The 16,538-nt window shown below is 41.5% G+C and overlaps 1 protein-coding gene across 1 annotated transcript in view; it reads left to right on the forward strand.

Annotated features, from left to right (window-relative positions):
* Positions 1–336: 336 nt before the first annotated feature.
* VPS37B (VPS37B subunit of ESCRT-I) overlaps positions 337–16,538 on the forward strand; it is a 31,096-nt gene continuing 14,894 nt past the window's right edge. Inside the window, exon 1 of the mRNA XM_050924307.1 lies at positions 337–490. Within this exon, the coding sequence (XP_050780264.1) occupies positions 386–490 (105 nt within the window). The 5' untranslated portion in view covers positions 337–385. The remainder of the gene's footprint in view (positions 491–16,538) is intronic.

A 16,538-nucleotide genomic window follows, 5' to 3' on the forward strand; every position in this document is an offset into this window, starting at 1 on the left:
CTCCCCCTCAGTGACCCCCCAGCTCCCCTGCTAGTGTCTCCCCCTCACTGAGCCCCCATCTAATATCTCCCTCTCAGTGACCCCCCAGCTCCCCTGCTAGTGTCTCTTCTCAGTGACACCCCCGGCTCCCCATCTATCTCCCCCCGGAGAACACCAGCTCCTCTCCTGGTGTCTCCTCCCCACTGAGCCCCAGATTCTCCCCTCCTCACTCCCGCGCGCCCCCTAACTGTCCCTTTCCTGCAGGGGGCGCTGCGGGCCCCGGGGCGTCTCCCTCGACCCACCCGCGCGGGGAGCAACCGCAGCGGCACTTCCGGTTTGGTGGCGGCTGCCGGAGCAGGGCCCGGGCGGAGCAGGCGGCGGCGGCTCGAGGAGCGGAGCGGCCGGGATGGCGGTGGACACGCGGCTCCTGGAGGGTCTGACCCTGTGTCAGCTCAACGAGCTGCTGGAGGACGAGGAGCAGCTGCAGGGCATGGCCCTGGGGATGGACGAGGTGAGCCGAGCCGAGCGGGACGGGACGGGACGGGACGGGACGGGACGGGGCGCGGGGACGGGGGCTGGAGCTGAGGCGACGGGCCCGGGGCAGTGAGCAGGAGTCAGGCTGCGGGGCGCGGCGCGGCGTTGTGAGGGGGCTGACACTGCGGCGGTGGGGCGGGCGGAAGGGACGTGGTGATGGTGGGGGCCCTTCTGCGAGCTACTTCTCGTCCTGTCGCCAGGGAATCCCGCATGTTGGGGGCGTCTGCCCCGGGCCTCCCCGCAGCCGAGGGGAGACAGTGACCCCCCGGGCCCGGCTCGGAGCTGCCTGAGCTCACTCTGGCTCCTGGCAGGTTGGGGGCGGGGGGTAGGGTTAGGCCCCTCCACCCAGGAGAGTGATTAATGGGGCAAGTTAAAGAAACATACTGTCCCCCTCCCCGGCCCAGGGATAGTGGGGATCCACCTCCCCTTTGCCGCTTTCCATCGTTACTCGTTAAATGGGATGAGCCTCTGGGGTCCCAGCTTCCAGGCTTGGGTGCAGCTCTACGACCGCCTCCCCTGACATTTTCACTTAGGAGCAGGTGACCTTTTTTCTCTTTATCCGAGTTGCCGTGCTGCTGTGGGTTTGGTAATAAAACAGCGGATCAAATAAGGAACCTCTGGGTGTTGACTCTTTTCTGTCCCCTGTTATAGCCTCTTTTGTTTGCTGGCAGTCTGTAAGGGGGCGTTTCTGCTCTGTTATTCCTCAGTAGCTGGCTAGTACATAAAGTGCAAAGCCAGCCTAGCTACAGGTTTGAAATGGGGAAAGTACTCAACAGATCATTGTACTCAACTATAGAGACACCACTGTAGCAGAGATTGTAGCAGTCTTTCCATTAATACACCTCTTGTTTCCATGGTTTCTGTGCCTTGGGTATAAAAAAAAATTGTGCTCTAGCATAAAACGTATTTATGCTCTCAGTCTAAAAGGAACTGTTTTTTCAAGCTAACAGGAAAGAGAATTCCGTGTGATGCTGTGTGTATGCTGAATGCAGAAGAAACAATTAGTTTGAGTTTCGATGCTTCTTTTTACATATTTGTTTTGTTAGTGTATTAGATCCTTAGTACATTTGGACTAGGTGTACTCTTAAAATTGGTGTCTGTTAATATCTGTGTGAATACTATAGTCTGATATAAGGCTAATTCAGTTTTACAAAATCACAGGTCCTCCCACAAGATTTCACAGATGTTTCGATTATGTGCATAACATGAGATGAAGCCTCTTCATACATAAAATTAAAGAAGCATAGATGTACCAGAGAGCTAGTTTGTGTACTCTTGTGTTCCTCACTAGATTTAGGATAGTACTTGAAAAGGGCCCAGTAATGCAATGTAAAGCCATGGGATGAAAGCTGGTGGCAGTTGAGAGATCTGCTTTAAAGAAAGCAGCTTAAAGTTTTTCTTAGTTTATTTGCATGAACTCATATCCTTATGTACTTATCCTTATGCAATCATAAGGGGCTGACACTGGTCTTGTTATATCATTCTGTTAAGGAAGTAACACAAATTGAAACATGTTCAAATGAGTTTGAAATAACTTCTGTAGTGCACCCTGTTGTGCTTACCTGTTGCATTACATACTGCAAAATGCGAAATATGGACATAAGTGAGTGATTTGGGGAGTGCCAGACTTAACGTTAATTTCCTTTCTCCTGTGGGTTTGCCACTTGGTTTAATGTTAAAGAAGCAGCATTCATTTCTTAGCATTATTTCTGTAATAACTAGGATGTGCAGAGATAACTTTGAGGTTGTAATAGACTGTCAGTGTTCTCATATGATCTAATGAAATCCTGTTACAGGCTAAATGTAAAGTGAATTCAACAGGGTTATTCTTCAGTCTGAGATAATGGGCCAGATTCTCATATGGCATAAAGTGGTTTTGCACCTTTCAGTGGAATCTGACAATCTGTGACAGTTGAGGATCTGGCCCATAGGGTGTGTAATTTTTTTCAGGTTATACAGGTCAAAACTGAATGTGCGTGTGGGAGACTAGCATGAGATAAAACTCTTTTCAGTCTGTAGAACTAGACGGTATTCTCAAGTTGATCCTATGGTTTTCCTCTTTAGTTGGCAAGAGAAACGTTTTAAATTGTAGAGTAAAGTTCCTCAGGCCTGAGGGAATATTTTGTGGTGTATGGAATGTGTGGCTAGGTTTGACGGTATTCAGTGTTGGGCCAGAACACAGCTATGTTACTGTCTACTATAGTATAGTCCTTTTTATTGTGTATATAGAGGCTTTACCGGAGTCCATTCAATTAAAAACAGATTTGCTCAGTTCTGGAGTGGTTAACTCTTACTAATGAGTGCTGTCAAATGTCCCTTCTCTATTCTCAGCAGCACAGTCCTAAAAATGGTGAAATCACAAATTTTAAAAGCTTGGATTTAACTGCTATCACATTGTGTTGCTTAAAGTTTTCTAACGTTCTGATGAAATTTGTCTTCCTCCAGTTATTTACTTTAACTTTTTTGAGTATCATTGGGTTTGCAATACAAGGTCCTGATCTGGCATTATTGTGCACATGGGTGGACCCCTGTACCCATGAGGAGACCAGGTGTCTTTAGTGGGGCTTCACACAGGCTTGGGGATCTATTCATATACATCATGCTGCTGGGTTAAGCCTCGAGTCCCTGAAAGGAATAACTTAATTGAGCATGCTCATAAGTCATGCTTCCAGGGACATTTTGTTAAGATCATTTATATTTTTTTAACTGGCAAGATTTACTTGAGCTAATTACTCCGCATTTGACAAATCCTTTATTGTCCTTATTGTAAGAAGAACTCAGCTCATCACAGAACAATATTCTGCTCACAACAGGGAGAAAGATTTGGGAAACCATTTGAATTTTTTAGCCTCTTTATTAAAGCGAATGTATTTCTAAGGTGCATTTTGGAGGGATTTGTATATATTGTCACATGTATGTACATGACAGCTCCATGAAAATGTCCTTAATGGCATAGCCCCAAGGTATGTGTGAGAATGTGCCACTGAAGAGTTTAAGCTACTTTCTCCCTTTGGCTGTGTCTGCACTGCCACTTTCAGTGCTAAATGTAGCTGTTCAGGGGTGTGGAAAAAAAAACCCTCTGAGCGACAAAAGTTTTAGCGCTGAAAAGCGCTAGTATAGACACAGCTTTATTGCTGGGAGCCACACTCCCATTGATAAAGCTACCACTGCTCGGTTGGGGTGGTAATTTTTTTTATTGTTAGGAGAGCTGTAACATGGGCAGTGTAGACATACCCTTTGTAAGGTTATGTTTTTGAAGCCTGTAGGCTTTTAACACTTGAACAGAGAACATCTTATCTGTTAAATTGGCTTCCTTCCTCCTTCTTCTAACTGGGCTCCTAATCTATTAAAGTTCTTCTGAATTTTATAAGCCTTTGGGGTTTAATCTTTTAGTACATAAGTAATCTATAGTATTAATCTTCATGGAATAATAGTAGTGTGTTTACATAAATCAGAGAATCTCAATGTGACAAATTTTGAACTGAGTTGAGCAGCTAGTGGCAGTGTGCGTATGATCTGAGTAATAGAAGATCCAGGAACCTTCTCAGGTTCCTTGTGAATATGGATTTTTCCCTTGGTACATGTGTTGGAACTATACATTAGTAACAGTGAACCATCATGATATTGAACTCTGCAGTTCTTTAAAATGTTACAAAGTACAACTGGCGAAAGCATACACTGTCTATGAATTTAAATATGTAAAATCAAGAAGCCAAAAATGTAATTTCCCCATCACCCCCCTGACTTCAAAGTACAGTAGTAAGCACAGGAAAGTTTTTAAGTGTAGTCTTTTTCTCAAAAGCTGCTTGAAAAGAACTGGCTATAAAAACTCAAGCTTAAACCAAGTAAATAGATGCCCAGATTTCTTGGATCCCTAACCCTGTTTTAAAACTACATTGTATATGTGGTTATGTACTGTTTGGCTAACATGAAACTTAGTTAGAAAGTTAGTAATTAAATATACCTACAACTACAGATTTTTTCTTAAGCGTCAAGTTAATAAATTGCCTCCATCTAACAAGCACAAATTACTGTTATTTGTGCTTTCTTCCTAATGTTAAAACGTTTCTGTTTATACCATATTTGCTACCCTATGTATTGTCATCTTTAATGTAATTCTAGTTACCACAAGAAAATAAATAATTTAACCTTTAATAAAGGCCTTATTTTGAAAGGTGAATTACATGCTATAAATAGGGCTGTCAAGCAATAAAAAAAATTAATTGCAATTAATAATGTGATTAATTGCACTTTAAACAATAATAAAATACCATTATTTAACTATTTTGTATGTTTTCTAAATTTTCAAATAGTTATTTCAATTACAAACACAGAATACAACGGGTACAGTGTTCACTTTATATTTAGTTTTGATTACAGATATTTGCACTGGCACCTCCTTCATCTCGCCGGACCAAGAACTTCCCCCTCTGGCGATGGCAGACCTGGGGTAAATCAGCCCCACCCCACTCTGGGCAGTGTTTGTCCCCCACTTCTGTGCTCCTTTGGCTGTATTTCCTGGGTAGGGCTACGGGGTGATCCTCCACCAAACAAAAGAGGAATAGTCCCATACACATAAAAGCAAAGGGTGATACCTTCCCCTGCCTCCTCAGTGGTGCTGGGTGTTGCTCTGTAGCCTGCCCTGGGGTGTTAGTTCTGCCATGAGCAGGCACTCAGGCTTGTCTGCTTCCCCTATGGGGAGGAGCACAACTCCCCTCCTGGAGAAGCTTATTTCCCTACTGGCACTAGCCTGGTAGCAGCTTGTCTCTCTCTCTCTCCTGGTTTTAAAAGGTCTCAGGTAGCCCTTAACTGGATCGAGGTGTTCCTAATTGACCTGAGGTAACCCCTTCTCAGCTTATAGGGCAGAGGGTCGTTATAGGGCTAACATATCTGCCTTCCCACACCCTCTTGCAGTCGTCTGGCCTGACTTTGTCACAACTGTAGAAAAATGAGAGAGTATTATTCAATTCACCTAATACAAGTACAGTCGTGTAAGCTCTTTATCACGAAAGTTGAACTTACAAATGTAGAATCATGTACAAAAAAAATGCATTAAAAATAAAACATTGTAAAATTTTAGAGCCTGCAAGTCCACTCTGTCCTACTTCTTTTTCAGCCAGTCACTCAGACAAACAAATTTGGTTATATTTGCAGGAGATAATGGTGTTCCCTTCTTGTTTACAATGTCACCTGAAAGTGAGAACAGGTGTTCTCATGGCACTGTTGTAGATGGCATCGCAAGATTAATTTTTTAATTGCAATTAATTTTTTGAGTAATCGCAGTTAACTCAAGCGATTAAATCAACAGCCCTAATGATAAATACATATTTTGTAAACCATCCAATTTTATAGTGTACATATAACTCACCAACACTGATAGACTCTCTTATACAGGCTCTTATGTAAGAAGGCTGATCTCTTTCCTCCTCTGTTCTAGTTCTCTCCCTTACTGTTCCAGGATTGATCCATCCCACCAAGTTTGTTGAGCATCCCTCTGATGGTTGTACTCTTATAGTGTTGCTGTACATTTTATTCCTAGTTTTAAAATATACATAGTATGTAAATCTGTTCCAATTCTCATATCTATATAATGCTTTTTACCCCCTGAAATTCACAAGTTAATCTCTCAACAAACTCAGGCATAGTGGACTAAAATGTCCACAAATACAATAACTGTTTCAGCTTCCTTTAATCTATTTATCGGTTGCTTAGTAAAATAGTTTTCTATCGTTTGTTCTGGGTTTTGTTTATAGAACTGCTAACAGGCAGCTCATACATTTTCTTATTCAGTTATAGTGTACCCCAAAGTGTGCTGGTTGCATCACAGACAAATAAGATAGTGTCCTTTCCTCAGAGACTTTGTACTTCTCTTCACTGTAGTGTCACCAATGCAGTTGTGCCTGTGGGAGCACTAGCGAAGACTGATAGCAGATATTTTTACCGCTGTTGTCTAGATCATTGAAACGCTGGCCAGGAGGGAAGACTGGCGTGCCTCTGCACTTATTTATAGTCTGCTTTATGGTGCTCATTGCCATAGTATTTTCTTGCATATATTTTTACTCCTGCAACACTCCAGTGAGGTAGTTATCCCCAGTCTATACATAAGGAATGTTGGGTTTACATAATTTGCTCTTTGTCATCTAGGAAGTCAGTGACAGAGACAGGAGTTGAGCCTGGTCTCTTGAGTTCTACTCCACAGACTTAACCAACACCACTATCCTTCAGTTCATATTTTCAGGCCTCTGTTACTCCTGTTTCGGCAGAACTTGGGCCTTAGTTATACCACGCTGAAAGACAGGAGGCAGAACAACAGATGGCCCCACTGTTTCTTTAACAACTAATCTTTGCAATTTTGGAGAGAGATGTATTAACGTTTAACCTCAAATTGGTATATTTTGGGATAGTTCCATATAATATAAATAAATCAGTACTAAATCTAAATAAGATGTCAGAAACAACCCAGAGAAAATTTATGCTGAATATCGACAGTAACCTGATGATTTAGTTCTGTGGGACAGGTTCTGTCATCTTTTATCTATTTTTTACAGCACCTAGCCCAAGAGGTCCTGACCTGGTTGGCCCTCAGTGCAACTGCAGTGTGAATGTTAAATATTAAGAACTTGGACTGAATCAGCCAGCCTCTGCTTTTGTAGGTTTTTGATTCATGCATCTCATCCCATCCTATGTATTTGGGTGAATGCTTGAATTCTGTGCTACTTGACAGAGTTCATATACTATCACTGACAAAGTGAATAATTTTTGTAATGTATAGAGGCTGCGGGAGATTGCTCCAGTCTGCCTTTCCCACAAGGCCCTGAAATCTAATATATTCAATCTTTTGGAGCAAGGATTTTGAGTGCAGCAAGAAGAGAGGGGTTGTAGCTTTAAATACAGTATGTTCAGAGTATAATATCATCTGAGTCTGATGTTAAGGGAAAATGTGCCTCTTTCTATTAACTTTATCAACAGGTTGAATAAAAAAGCACGTCAGTGATATATTTCAGTGCGTAAATTTAAGTTAACATTTTCCCTCCACCTGACAATGAATATGGGACAAAGGGTTTTTGTTTAGTATGAACTCAGAGGAACATATTAATTGTTGCTTTCAGTAGATTATCTAAAGCTAGACTCTCTGGAACTCCACTTAGTAGTTGTGAAAATAGTGGGGGATGCAAAATGAGGAGGAAAAACTATGGGGAAAGTCCTCATCTTTTAGGTTCAAATTTGAAAAATGAGAGTAATAATTGCTAGTCTTGCAGTATGCCGCAGGTGCAGCATTTTAGAGCAAGTAAAGTATGATCATACCAGTTTCACTTTGACAGTCCTAAGTGTACTTATGCACTGAAACACTGGTGTTATGAAAAGATAGAGGGTGCAGAAGTGGTAGTCAGTGCTGGTTCAATGGACTTCAGTTGGTAAAAATAAAGGAAACCTGCCAAAATACCTACATGTATCTTAGAAATCTGGACTACCAACTTGTTCATAAGTATGAACTTTGCTCTTGCTTTTCTGAAATACTCTTCGGCTATGTTTACACTAAAGCATTTTTGCTACAATTTCCCACTGGTAGTAAAATGCCAGCAGCAGCTAGAGCTTTGTCTACACTAGAGCTCCTACCAGTGATACCACCAGGTCTGGTGGTAGCAGAGTGGGAGTTACTTTGCTACAGTGCAGACAATACCTTGGATGCAAGGAGGTTAAGTCTGTTGCAATGAAAATAATTTTCAAACAAGAAATTGTCACATTTGGGCAATTTTCTTTCAACACAGTTAAATCTACATACCTATAGGGCCGGCTCCAAAGGTTTTGCCGCCCCAGGCAGCCAAAATAAATAAATTAAAAAAAAGCCGCAATCACGATCGTGATCTGTGTCAATTCAGCCGAAGGTCCTTCACTCCAAGCAGGAGCGAGGGACCCTCCGTCGAATTGCTGTTGAATGCCTAAAAGTGCCGCCCCGGTCCAGAGTTGCTGCCCCAAGCATCTGCTTGATAAGCTGGTGCCTGGAGCTGGCCCTGCATACCTATTTGATAAGTCTATCTTGTTTCCTAACATACTTACACAACTCCTTGCGTTTTATATGTAAACACTGCCTTTTGACCAAGTTTTAACCAAATTTTAAGACACTAAAATTCCTTGACCATTTAAACACTTACTGAAAGAATATTTTACTAATCAAATAGTCAAAATGTGCGGTTCTGCTTTAAGGAAGACTTAGCACTGTCTTAACATAACTTCTCATTTTGGCTGTTTTCTTTTGTGTTTGTACAATAGTGGCAAAAGTAAAGAGAGGGCAAAATGTGGGAGTATTAGGGTATGTGGGGTTTGGAAGGGAAGCCTCAAATTAGTGTGTGAGTGTTAAATGTAAAGCAGGTTAAGGGCTGCAGCTTGGAACATTTCTTTGTGAATTTATAATTCACTGAAAATAAGGATTTTTAATGGAAATGCTGACAGTGTATTTACTGTGTTGCCTGCCAATGCAAGATTATAATTATGGTAGGATTTGCCAGACTTTGTGGCTAGCTGGGGTTAGTCTCATTCAGACCTTGCATTACAATAGGTATCTGGTTTGGAATTGTTCCCTTAGGAACACACATTCTAAAACTAAACTACACAGTAACTGACCACCATTGCACCACACAAATGAGTCTTGGAGAATCTCTTATGTAAACCAGTGTTTTTAAGTGTTGAACAAGCTTCTTTGGCATGGCAGCAAAATCGGCGTTTTGCTCTTTTAAAAAGATATATGCGTAGGTATGTGTGACAACGGTTTCAGTTTCTTGCCACATAGTCTTGTGCCTTTATAATTATATATATTTAGTTTCAGAATGACCCACTCAGCATTAAGCAATCCCTCTGTCATTAGGTTCCTCTTCTGATTAGCTCAGTATTGTTGCACTGAATGTTCAGTGGGATGTTGGTAAATCTCAAGTAGTTAAATTAAAAAGCTGAGTTTAGATCCCCCCCTCTCAGGTGGTTCTGTCTTGTTGCCAATTCTAACCAGCGCTCTGCATCTATGCTTCAAATTGCACGTTGAAATTTTTATCTAACTTTCATTAAGGTACTCTACCAATCCCATGGACAATTCTGCAAGTGTTTTATAAGCTGCTAGTTTGTTTCATTTGGATTTAACTGTTTGTCTGTACTTGGATTATGTACTTGAAAACTAATGCTTGTAGTTTGTGTCTTAATTTCCAGATTTGATCTATTCTGAGCAAGTCTCAGAGGGAAGGCTCACATACAAGTATCTGAAAGACGCATTCCTCCCTGCTGGCTGGAAAGGGATCTGAGGGAGATTGCTTGAGACAGTTTTTGGTTTCGTACAGCATATTTAAAAGTCTAACTGTTACTTCAATTTGCACTCAGTTTACATAGTGGGAGGGCTTCCCTTAAACATCCCATTTGTTTCAGCTGAAGGTCTTCGGTTGGCTTTGGTGATCTTTCTTTAGCTGATCCCTCTTTGCTGTACTGTCCTGATACCTAACACAGTATAAAACAGCCCCACAGTTGACCAAGAAAATGTATTTGGGATTGCTATTCACTTTAAAATAAAGGGATCATTTAATTTATTGGTCTAATAGTGTATGTAGACAGGCCTAAAGAAGTTACACATTTTTACATGAGATGTGTTTTGCTTCCGTTAGACTTTTATATAAACTGTCTTGTGTGTCTTTCTTTTTTTGCAATAACTACAGAAATTGGAGCTATATTTTACATGGATACAAACATTTTCATAACATGATTTAATGTAGACATAGTCATGTTTAACGTATAATACCATGAGAAGACTTATTCAGCTTGTATTAAAAATAAAGGTTGGTAATTTGCATCTTGACTGGTCAAAGATGAAGAATGTCAGCTAAACTGTTCTGTTAGCTGGGACAGAGTTCTGCTTTTCCACATGGTCAGAGAACATCCCAGGCAGGAAAATAATCTACTATTCTGATTTGTAGCATTTGTATTTCCATTTTAAACCCACTAGAATGCATTCTGGTTCAGGCCATTCTTTTCCTCCTTTCTTTTCTCTCTCTGCCTGCAAACACCTCCAGTTGTACACACCTGTGACATCCACTGAGGTGAAAAGAGAAGTTGAGGTTTCTCAAGAATATACTTCCACCTGAAGACTCAGGCTGAAGATACTTAGGTGATCTTTTTTTCATATATTATGGAAGGTAATCTTTGAGATTCTCAAAGGTTTTAGTAACTTTGTCTTTCTCTTCACTGGAGAAACTTCTAGATTTACTAAGGCTTGGTTTGTACTTAAAAGTTTTGCTGGCTTACCTATGTCAGTTATGGGTGTGGAAAAATCACACCGCTAACCCATTTAGATATGCCCCAAAAGCTCTAGTCTGAGCATAGTATAGCTTATTTTGTATGAGGAACTGGTATAAGCTGTAGCAGCAATAACTGTGTCTCCATCTAGGAGGCTTTTCTAGTACAGCGACATTGGCAAACCCTTTCTAGTATAGAGAAAGCTTAATTGTGGAGACTAATTGGAAGAAAATGAGTGTTCTGTTGTTAGTTTAGAACATTCACAGCTTATTTTGCAGGCCTGATTTTTTATATTGCTAAACAATGCAGTTCTTGAATCTATTTTTTCTGAATTAAATAAAATAACCTTAAATAACATTGCAATATATTGACCAAAACAGTGTTTTTAATCTTAATTGTAAAATTGTTTAACTTACTTTACATTCTTTGGAAGTGGACAAAATTGAGGTTGCACTTCATTCAGCTTACCATTTCCGTAAAAACTGAGACATTATGAAACATTAAGGAAAGTAAAGATTACTTAAGTCGTAGTGTTTGATATGATGGTAAACACCAGTCATGTTCACACTCTGTAGGAAATTTGTCCTTAATAGAGATATAACGTAAAACGGGATGAGTCACTGTTGTCATTCTTCAAAGGGTCATAGACAAAGCCTACTTTTGTGGCAGAACCTCACAACTTAGCTATTTTGTGGATGGTACAATTTGAGGCTGATTCTGATAAGTGTGTGCAATTTGGAGGCAGCCTGTTATGCTAATACATTCCCTCAGTGTTTGTGTTTAACTTGACACCACGTTCGTGGGATAATCGGGTATTATCCATGATGTACAGGTGGAGAAAGATGAACAATTTGAGACATGAGAGTTAGCTGAATTGCCCAAGGCCACTCAGGGAACATCTACTCAGCCAGTGGCAGCCCACAGCATCAAGCCTCCAAGCCCAGGTCGACTAACTCAAGCTCTTGGGGCTCACGCTCTGGCTCTAAAAACTGTACTTTTCAGTTGCAGCTTAGGCTCTGACGCCCAGCCCTCTCCCTGGACTTCAGAGCTCGAGGCCGAGCCTCAATGTCTACCCTACTATTTTTAGTACTGTAGTGTGAGCCCTGGAAGCCTGAGTCTGTCAACCTGGGCTCGAGGACTTATTGCCGTGGGCTGTGTAGACTTAAGTGAATCAGTGCCAAAGCCAGGATTTGAACTTGGGGCCCTCCAGCTCTGTCTCCTGACTTCTTCCTTCAGACCATGCTTACTCCCAGCATTTATAATTTAAATGTGTTCTCCAAGGTAACATAAAGGGTATTGCAGGGTTGGGCATTTGACCTCTCCAAAAATTATTGGTCAGATATTTTAAAGCATTAATTTATTAGAACAGTAACAAAAAAGAGTAAGTCTCTGTTCTCCAGTAGGCTTAGCCTTAGACATTTGTGCCTAATCAAGTAACCAAATTACTTAACATGTTGTTTTAACTCAGAAAAACATGAAGCCCAATTAAATGAAGTTCTAAAAAATGAAACAATGACACCATGATGCAATCAGAAATGGAGTCCGCCACCTACATCAGAGTGCTGCTGTTGGAATATTGGACTGGTCAGTTGACTGAATTGCCAAATCTTCTATTACTTAAATTGGCTTGTGTGTCAGCCATTGGGAATGGGGCAGGTTTTGAAATGGGGAATATTCCTTCATTACACAACAGTGGTAGGGCAGCCTGTGAAGCTCAGATAATGAAATTCTAGAATCTAGAACTAGAAAAGACCTGTTAGTTTATCCAGTCTGTCATCTGCGTGCCAAAACCAGTTTGTTTCCTTTTGTACATTTGCTATAGTTTTGTCTAGTGTTAAACATGCCAAAGATGGAGCCTCTACTCCTTGAAAACAACAAGAAGTTCGGTGGCACCTTAAAGACTAACAGATTTATTTGGGCATAAACGAAAGCTTATGCCCAAATAAATCTTTTAGTCTTTAAGGTGCCACCAGGCTCCTTGTTGTTTTTGTGGATACCGACTAACATAGCTACCTCCTGATACTCTCTACTTCTTGAGAAACCATTTCACAGCCTGCTGTCACTAAGAAGATTTCATTCCCGTCCTAACTTTCTTCCTTTTCCTAATTTTACACCCTTTATTTCACTAAATCATCCCTTTTCCTCCTGGTGTTTACGCTTTTCAGCTATTTGTAGATTTTTGTCTCCTTTATCCCACTGAGTGTTGCTTAGCTATGTTATATGTATTTAACAGCTGACCAACCTGAATTATAGCCATCCTTACAGATACACAATACCTAGATTTGATTGTAAATTGGTGTGATTGGGGAAAACCTTTGTCTGACTATTCCATTGGTGAGGTAAAGGAGAGAAGCATTTTATATTTTGTTTGGTTCCTGTATATACAGTGTGCTGTGTTCCCCTCCATTTCCTATTTCTTTAGCAGATATCTAAGCTGTTAAGAGTTGTGCTGATGGTAGATGTGTTGATAGGAAACTGATGAGGTTGTATTAGGTTGTTAACTAAGAACAGACATAGTTTTTTTTCAGTTCCATTCAAAACGCAGGGAAGGACAGGCAAAGAGGGTAGAATGATGTTGAGCAAATGGAATCTGGCAAAATTGGGGTGTGGGGGGGAAGGGGAATAACTTATTTTCAAGCTTTTAAGAATGACAAACCATTGCAGGAGGTTTTTTTCAGTGCTTTAGGTGGCAGGATGAGGATGAACAATTGGAAGCAACCATGAAATATTAGACAGTTTTTAGCATTGGATTTGGATAGAAGTGATTTTCCCCCCCCCCCCGCCCCCTTCAGGGACTGGAGTGAATAAGGTTGAAAATATGTGGTTGGGACTTGCTGCCCTTTATTCTGGGAAAATCCTCTGAAAGTAAAACAAAATGGCAAATTCAGTTTGTCCTAAATTGAAAGAAATAACTTGAGTTTTGGATCTATATCACCGTTGACTTACTGGTGTGCTGAGTGAGTGAGATGGGTCAGGTAGAAGAGTACAAAAAATAAGGGCAAGATATAGCTCTTACTATACCTCAAGTACACCTCTACCCGTTTATAAGGCCACCCATTATAACACAAATTCGGATATAACACGGTAAAGCTGCGCTCCAGGGGGGCGGGGCTGTGCACTCCTGCAGATCAAATCAAGTTCCCTATAATGTAAGGTTTTTTGGCTCCCGAGGACAGTGTTAAATCAGGGTAGAGGTGTGTTAAGGATGATATGCATTTTAAATACAGCATTAGGCAGTGTTTGGAAGTTGGCAGATTAAAGCATTACATACAATCCAGAGTCTTTCGAAAGGAAACAATTACTTCTGAAGACATTGTTGACACTGCCCTTAGTGCTTTGAAAATAAACGTTCTTTTTATTTCGATGCAGTCTGAGCACAGGACTGGAGGCTAGGAACACTTGGCTTCTGATCCTAGTTCCCTCTGTGGCATGGAGCAGGTCCCTTGAACTCCCAGCTTTCTCGTCTCAGAAATAGGGAATTTCATACATACGTACCAACTTCAGAGATGTTTCTGAGGATTCATTAACGGATAGACAATGTTTTGAAGATAGAAAGTGGTGTATAAATGCCAAAGTACTGTGAGCCAGGTTCTTCCATCCTTTCTAATGTTTAGTAGTATTGTATTCCATAAGCATCCTTACTGAATTAAATGGGATTCATCTTAATTAAGGTAGTACTATCAGTGAATAATATTGGTATAATCTGTTTTTTTTTTATAATAAAAGGTGGTTTTGGTCTTGGTGCTGGGCATCACATGTTCTTAGTCATTGGCATTCTGTCCTGGAAGGAGTCCGTTGGCCTGACTGTTAAAAGTATCTGTCTATCTCTGTATAACATGACTGCACAAAATACTACATGTAGGTGTGTCTACAGCACTTCACAAAATGTAGGCGTTGTATCTGTTGGTCTTGAAAGATTTAGTCCCTCTGCCAATGCAGTTTGTTTAATAATACCAAGTTTTAGTCTGCATGCACACTGGCATATTGGAGAACTACATGTTAAGCTAGGAAATGGGCAGACGTTGGCACAAAGTCTATACAAAAGGCAGATGAGAGGAAGGAAGCAGCAGCTAAAATAAACAGATGGGTGGACAAGGTGGAAATATTAAGGAGTAAAACTGATAACATGGGTAGGATTAGGGAGAGAACAATAAACAAAGGTAAATGGAAAAACTTGCATAATTAAAACAAAAAAACAAAAAACCAAACAATCCAGTAATAAGGTCACTCTGGGGACAGAGACTTACAGTTGAGTTTAATTCAAGGAAAAGGAGAAGGGAAACCAGAAGTCATGTATGCAGAGAGATTTTTTGGCAGTTTCAGCTTAACCAAATATTTTAGGAATGCAGACAGTAAAGGGAGCTAATATATTCAAACCTTTTAGGTAACAGAAGTGCAAGTTGTAATTTTATTATTAATTCTCTTTATTGGGTAAGCAAAGCGAGGTTTAATGCTCAGCTTGATGATCTGTGTGTTGCAACTGATCAATTCCAGAATTTCAGGGAGTGGCCAGAACCCTATTGGTTTGGGGGAAAGGGGAAAAGGGAGGACACTTGTAGCCCCCGGCATCTGGTTAACAAAACCAGCCACTTCAGCAACTAATGTAGTTGTCCATGGATTGAGGAATCTCTTAATGGCAGCCATTAACATGTTCCAGCATAGCAGTACCCCCATCTTAGCTCTGCCTGTTCTCCCAATATAGTTTTAAACTGACACCCTGAAAGAAAGGAAAAATATGGGGGGATCGAGGACACAGAGAGCTCCTGATGTAGAGGAGAGTGAGGCCCTGGCATGGGGGTGAGGGGAAGGAGGAATGGGAACACATGGAGCCCTTGGCATGGGCGAAAGGGCCGTACGCAAAATCCCTAGTGGGGAGATAAGACAATAGTTTGGAGGAAGGTAGACATGGGGAACACAGAGCCCCTGGCGTGTGGCAGAAGAATGAATGGGAGCCAAAGGGTTGAGGGAATGAGCTTCTGGCATGGTGAGGGAATGTAGAATTGGGAGACACAGAGCCCCTGTGATCTGGTGGAGTGAATGAGGGGAGACAGAGCCCCTGACATGGGGAGGGGACAGCTGGGGCACACAGATCCCTTGGTATGAGGGAGTGGGTCTGAAGCTGCGGGAAGTCTGAAACAGAAGAGATAGGAGAGTGGCACACAGGTCACTTGTCGGGTGAGGAGAATGGTGAGATGCAAGGAGCTCCTGGTGTTTGCAGTGCACTCACACTTAGCCCTTAGAAGTAACAAAGTGTGCAACTCTCTAGTATAAAGCTGATCAGAATTTAAACAGGGAGCACATTGGTAGTGTGGAGAATCAGCTTGAGCATTGCTTAGGCCACAAAGTGCAGTGTGGTGAATCTGCTCCTGCTCTTCTCCTTATGCTGTGGAGCGGCTGGGTCACAGTTCTGTGGCAGTTGGAGGAGGGATCACAGAGGCAGGAGGAGCATAATGCTGAAAGTTGTTGGGGAGCAGACTAGGGACTTAGGGCTGATAGAGCCTTAGCCCTGAATTGCCTACAATGTTTGCGTGAGGCATGATGCACCTTGTGGCATGCTACCAGGGATTATTTCACAAGGGACACTGGTGTACCACTGCGCTCCCAAATTTACCATGGACGCAAAATCTTCCTATCAAAAGGCACAAGAGGATGAAGAAATAAATAAAATTTCTTGTGAGAATAAATAGTGCAGGATGATAGACACTGTGTTAGTCCAGCAGGCAAAGAACACAAACTACTGAAAGTTGTAGAGATCT

This window comes from Gopherus flavomarginatus, chromosome 15 (genome assembly GCF_025201925.1).
Source record: "Gopherus flavomarginatus isolate rGopFla2 chromosome 15, rGopFla2.mat.asm, whole genome shotgun sequence".
Taxonomy (NCBI): domain Eukaryota; kingdom Metazoa; phylum Chordata; order Testudines; family Testudinidae; genus Gopherus; species Gopherus flavomarginatus.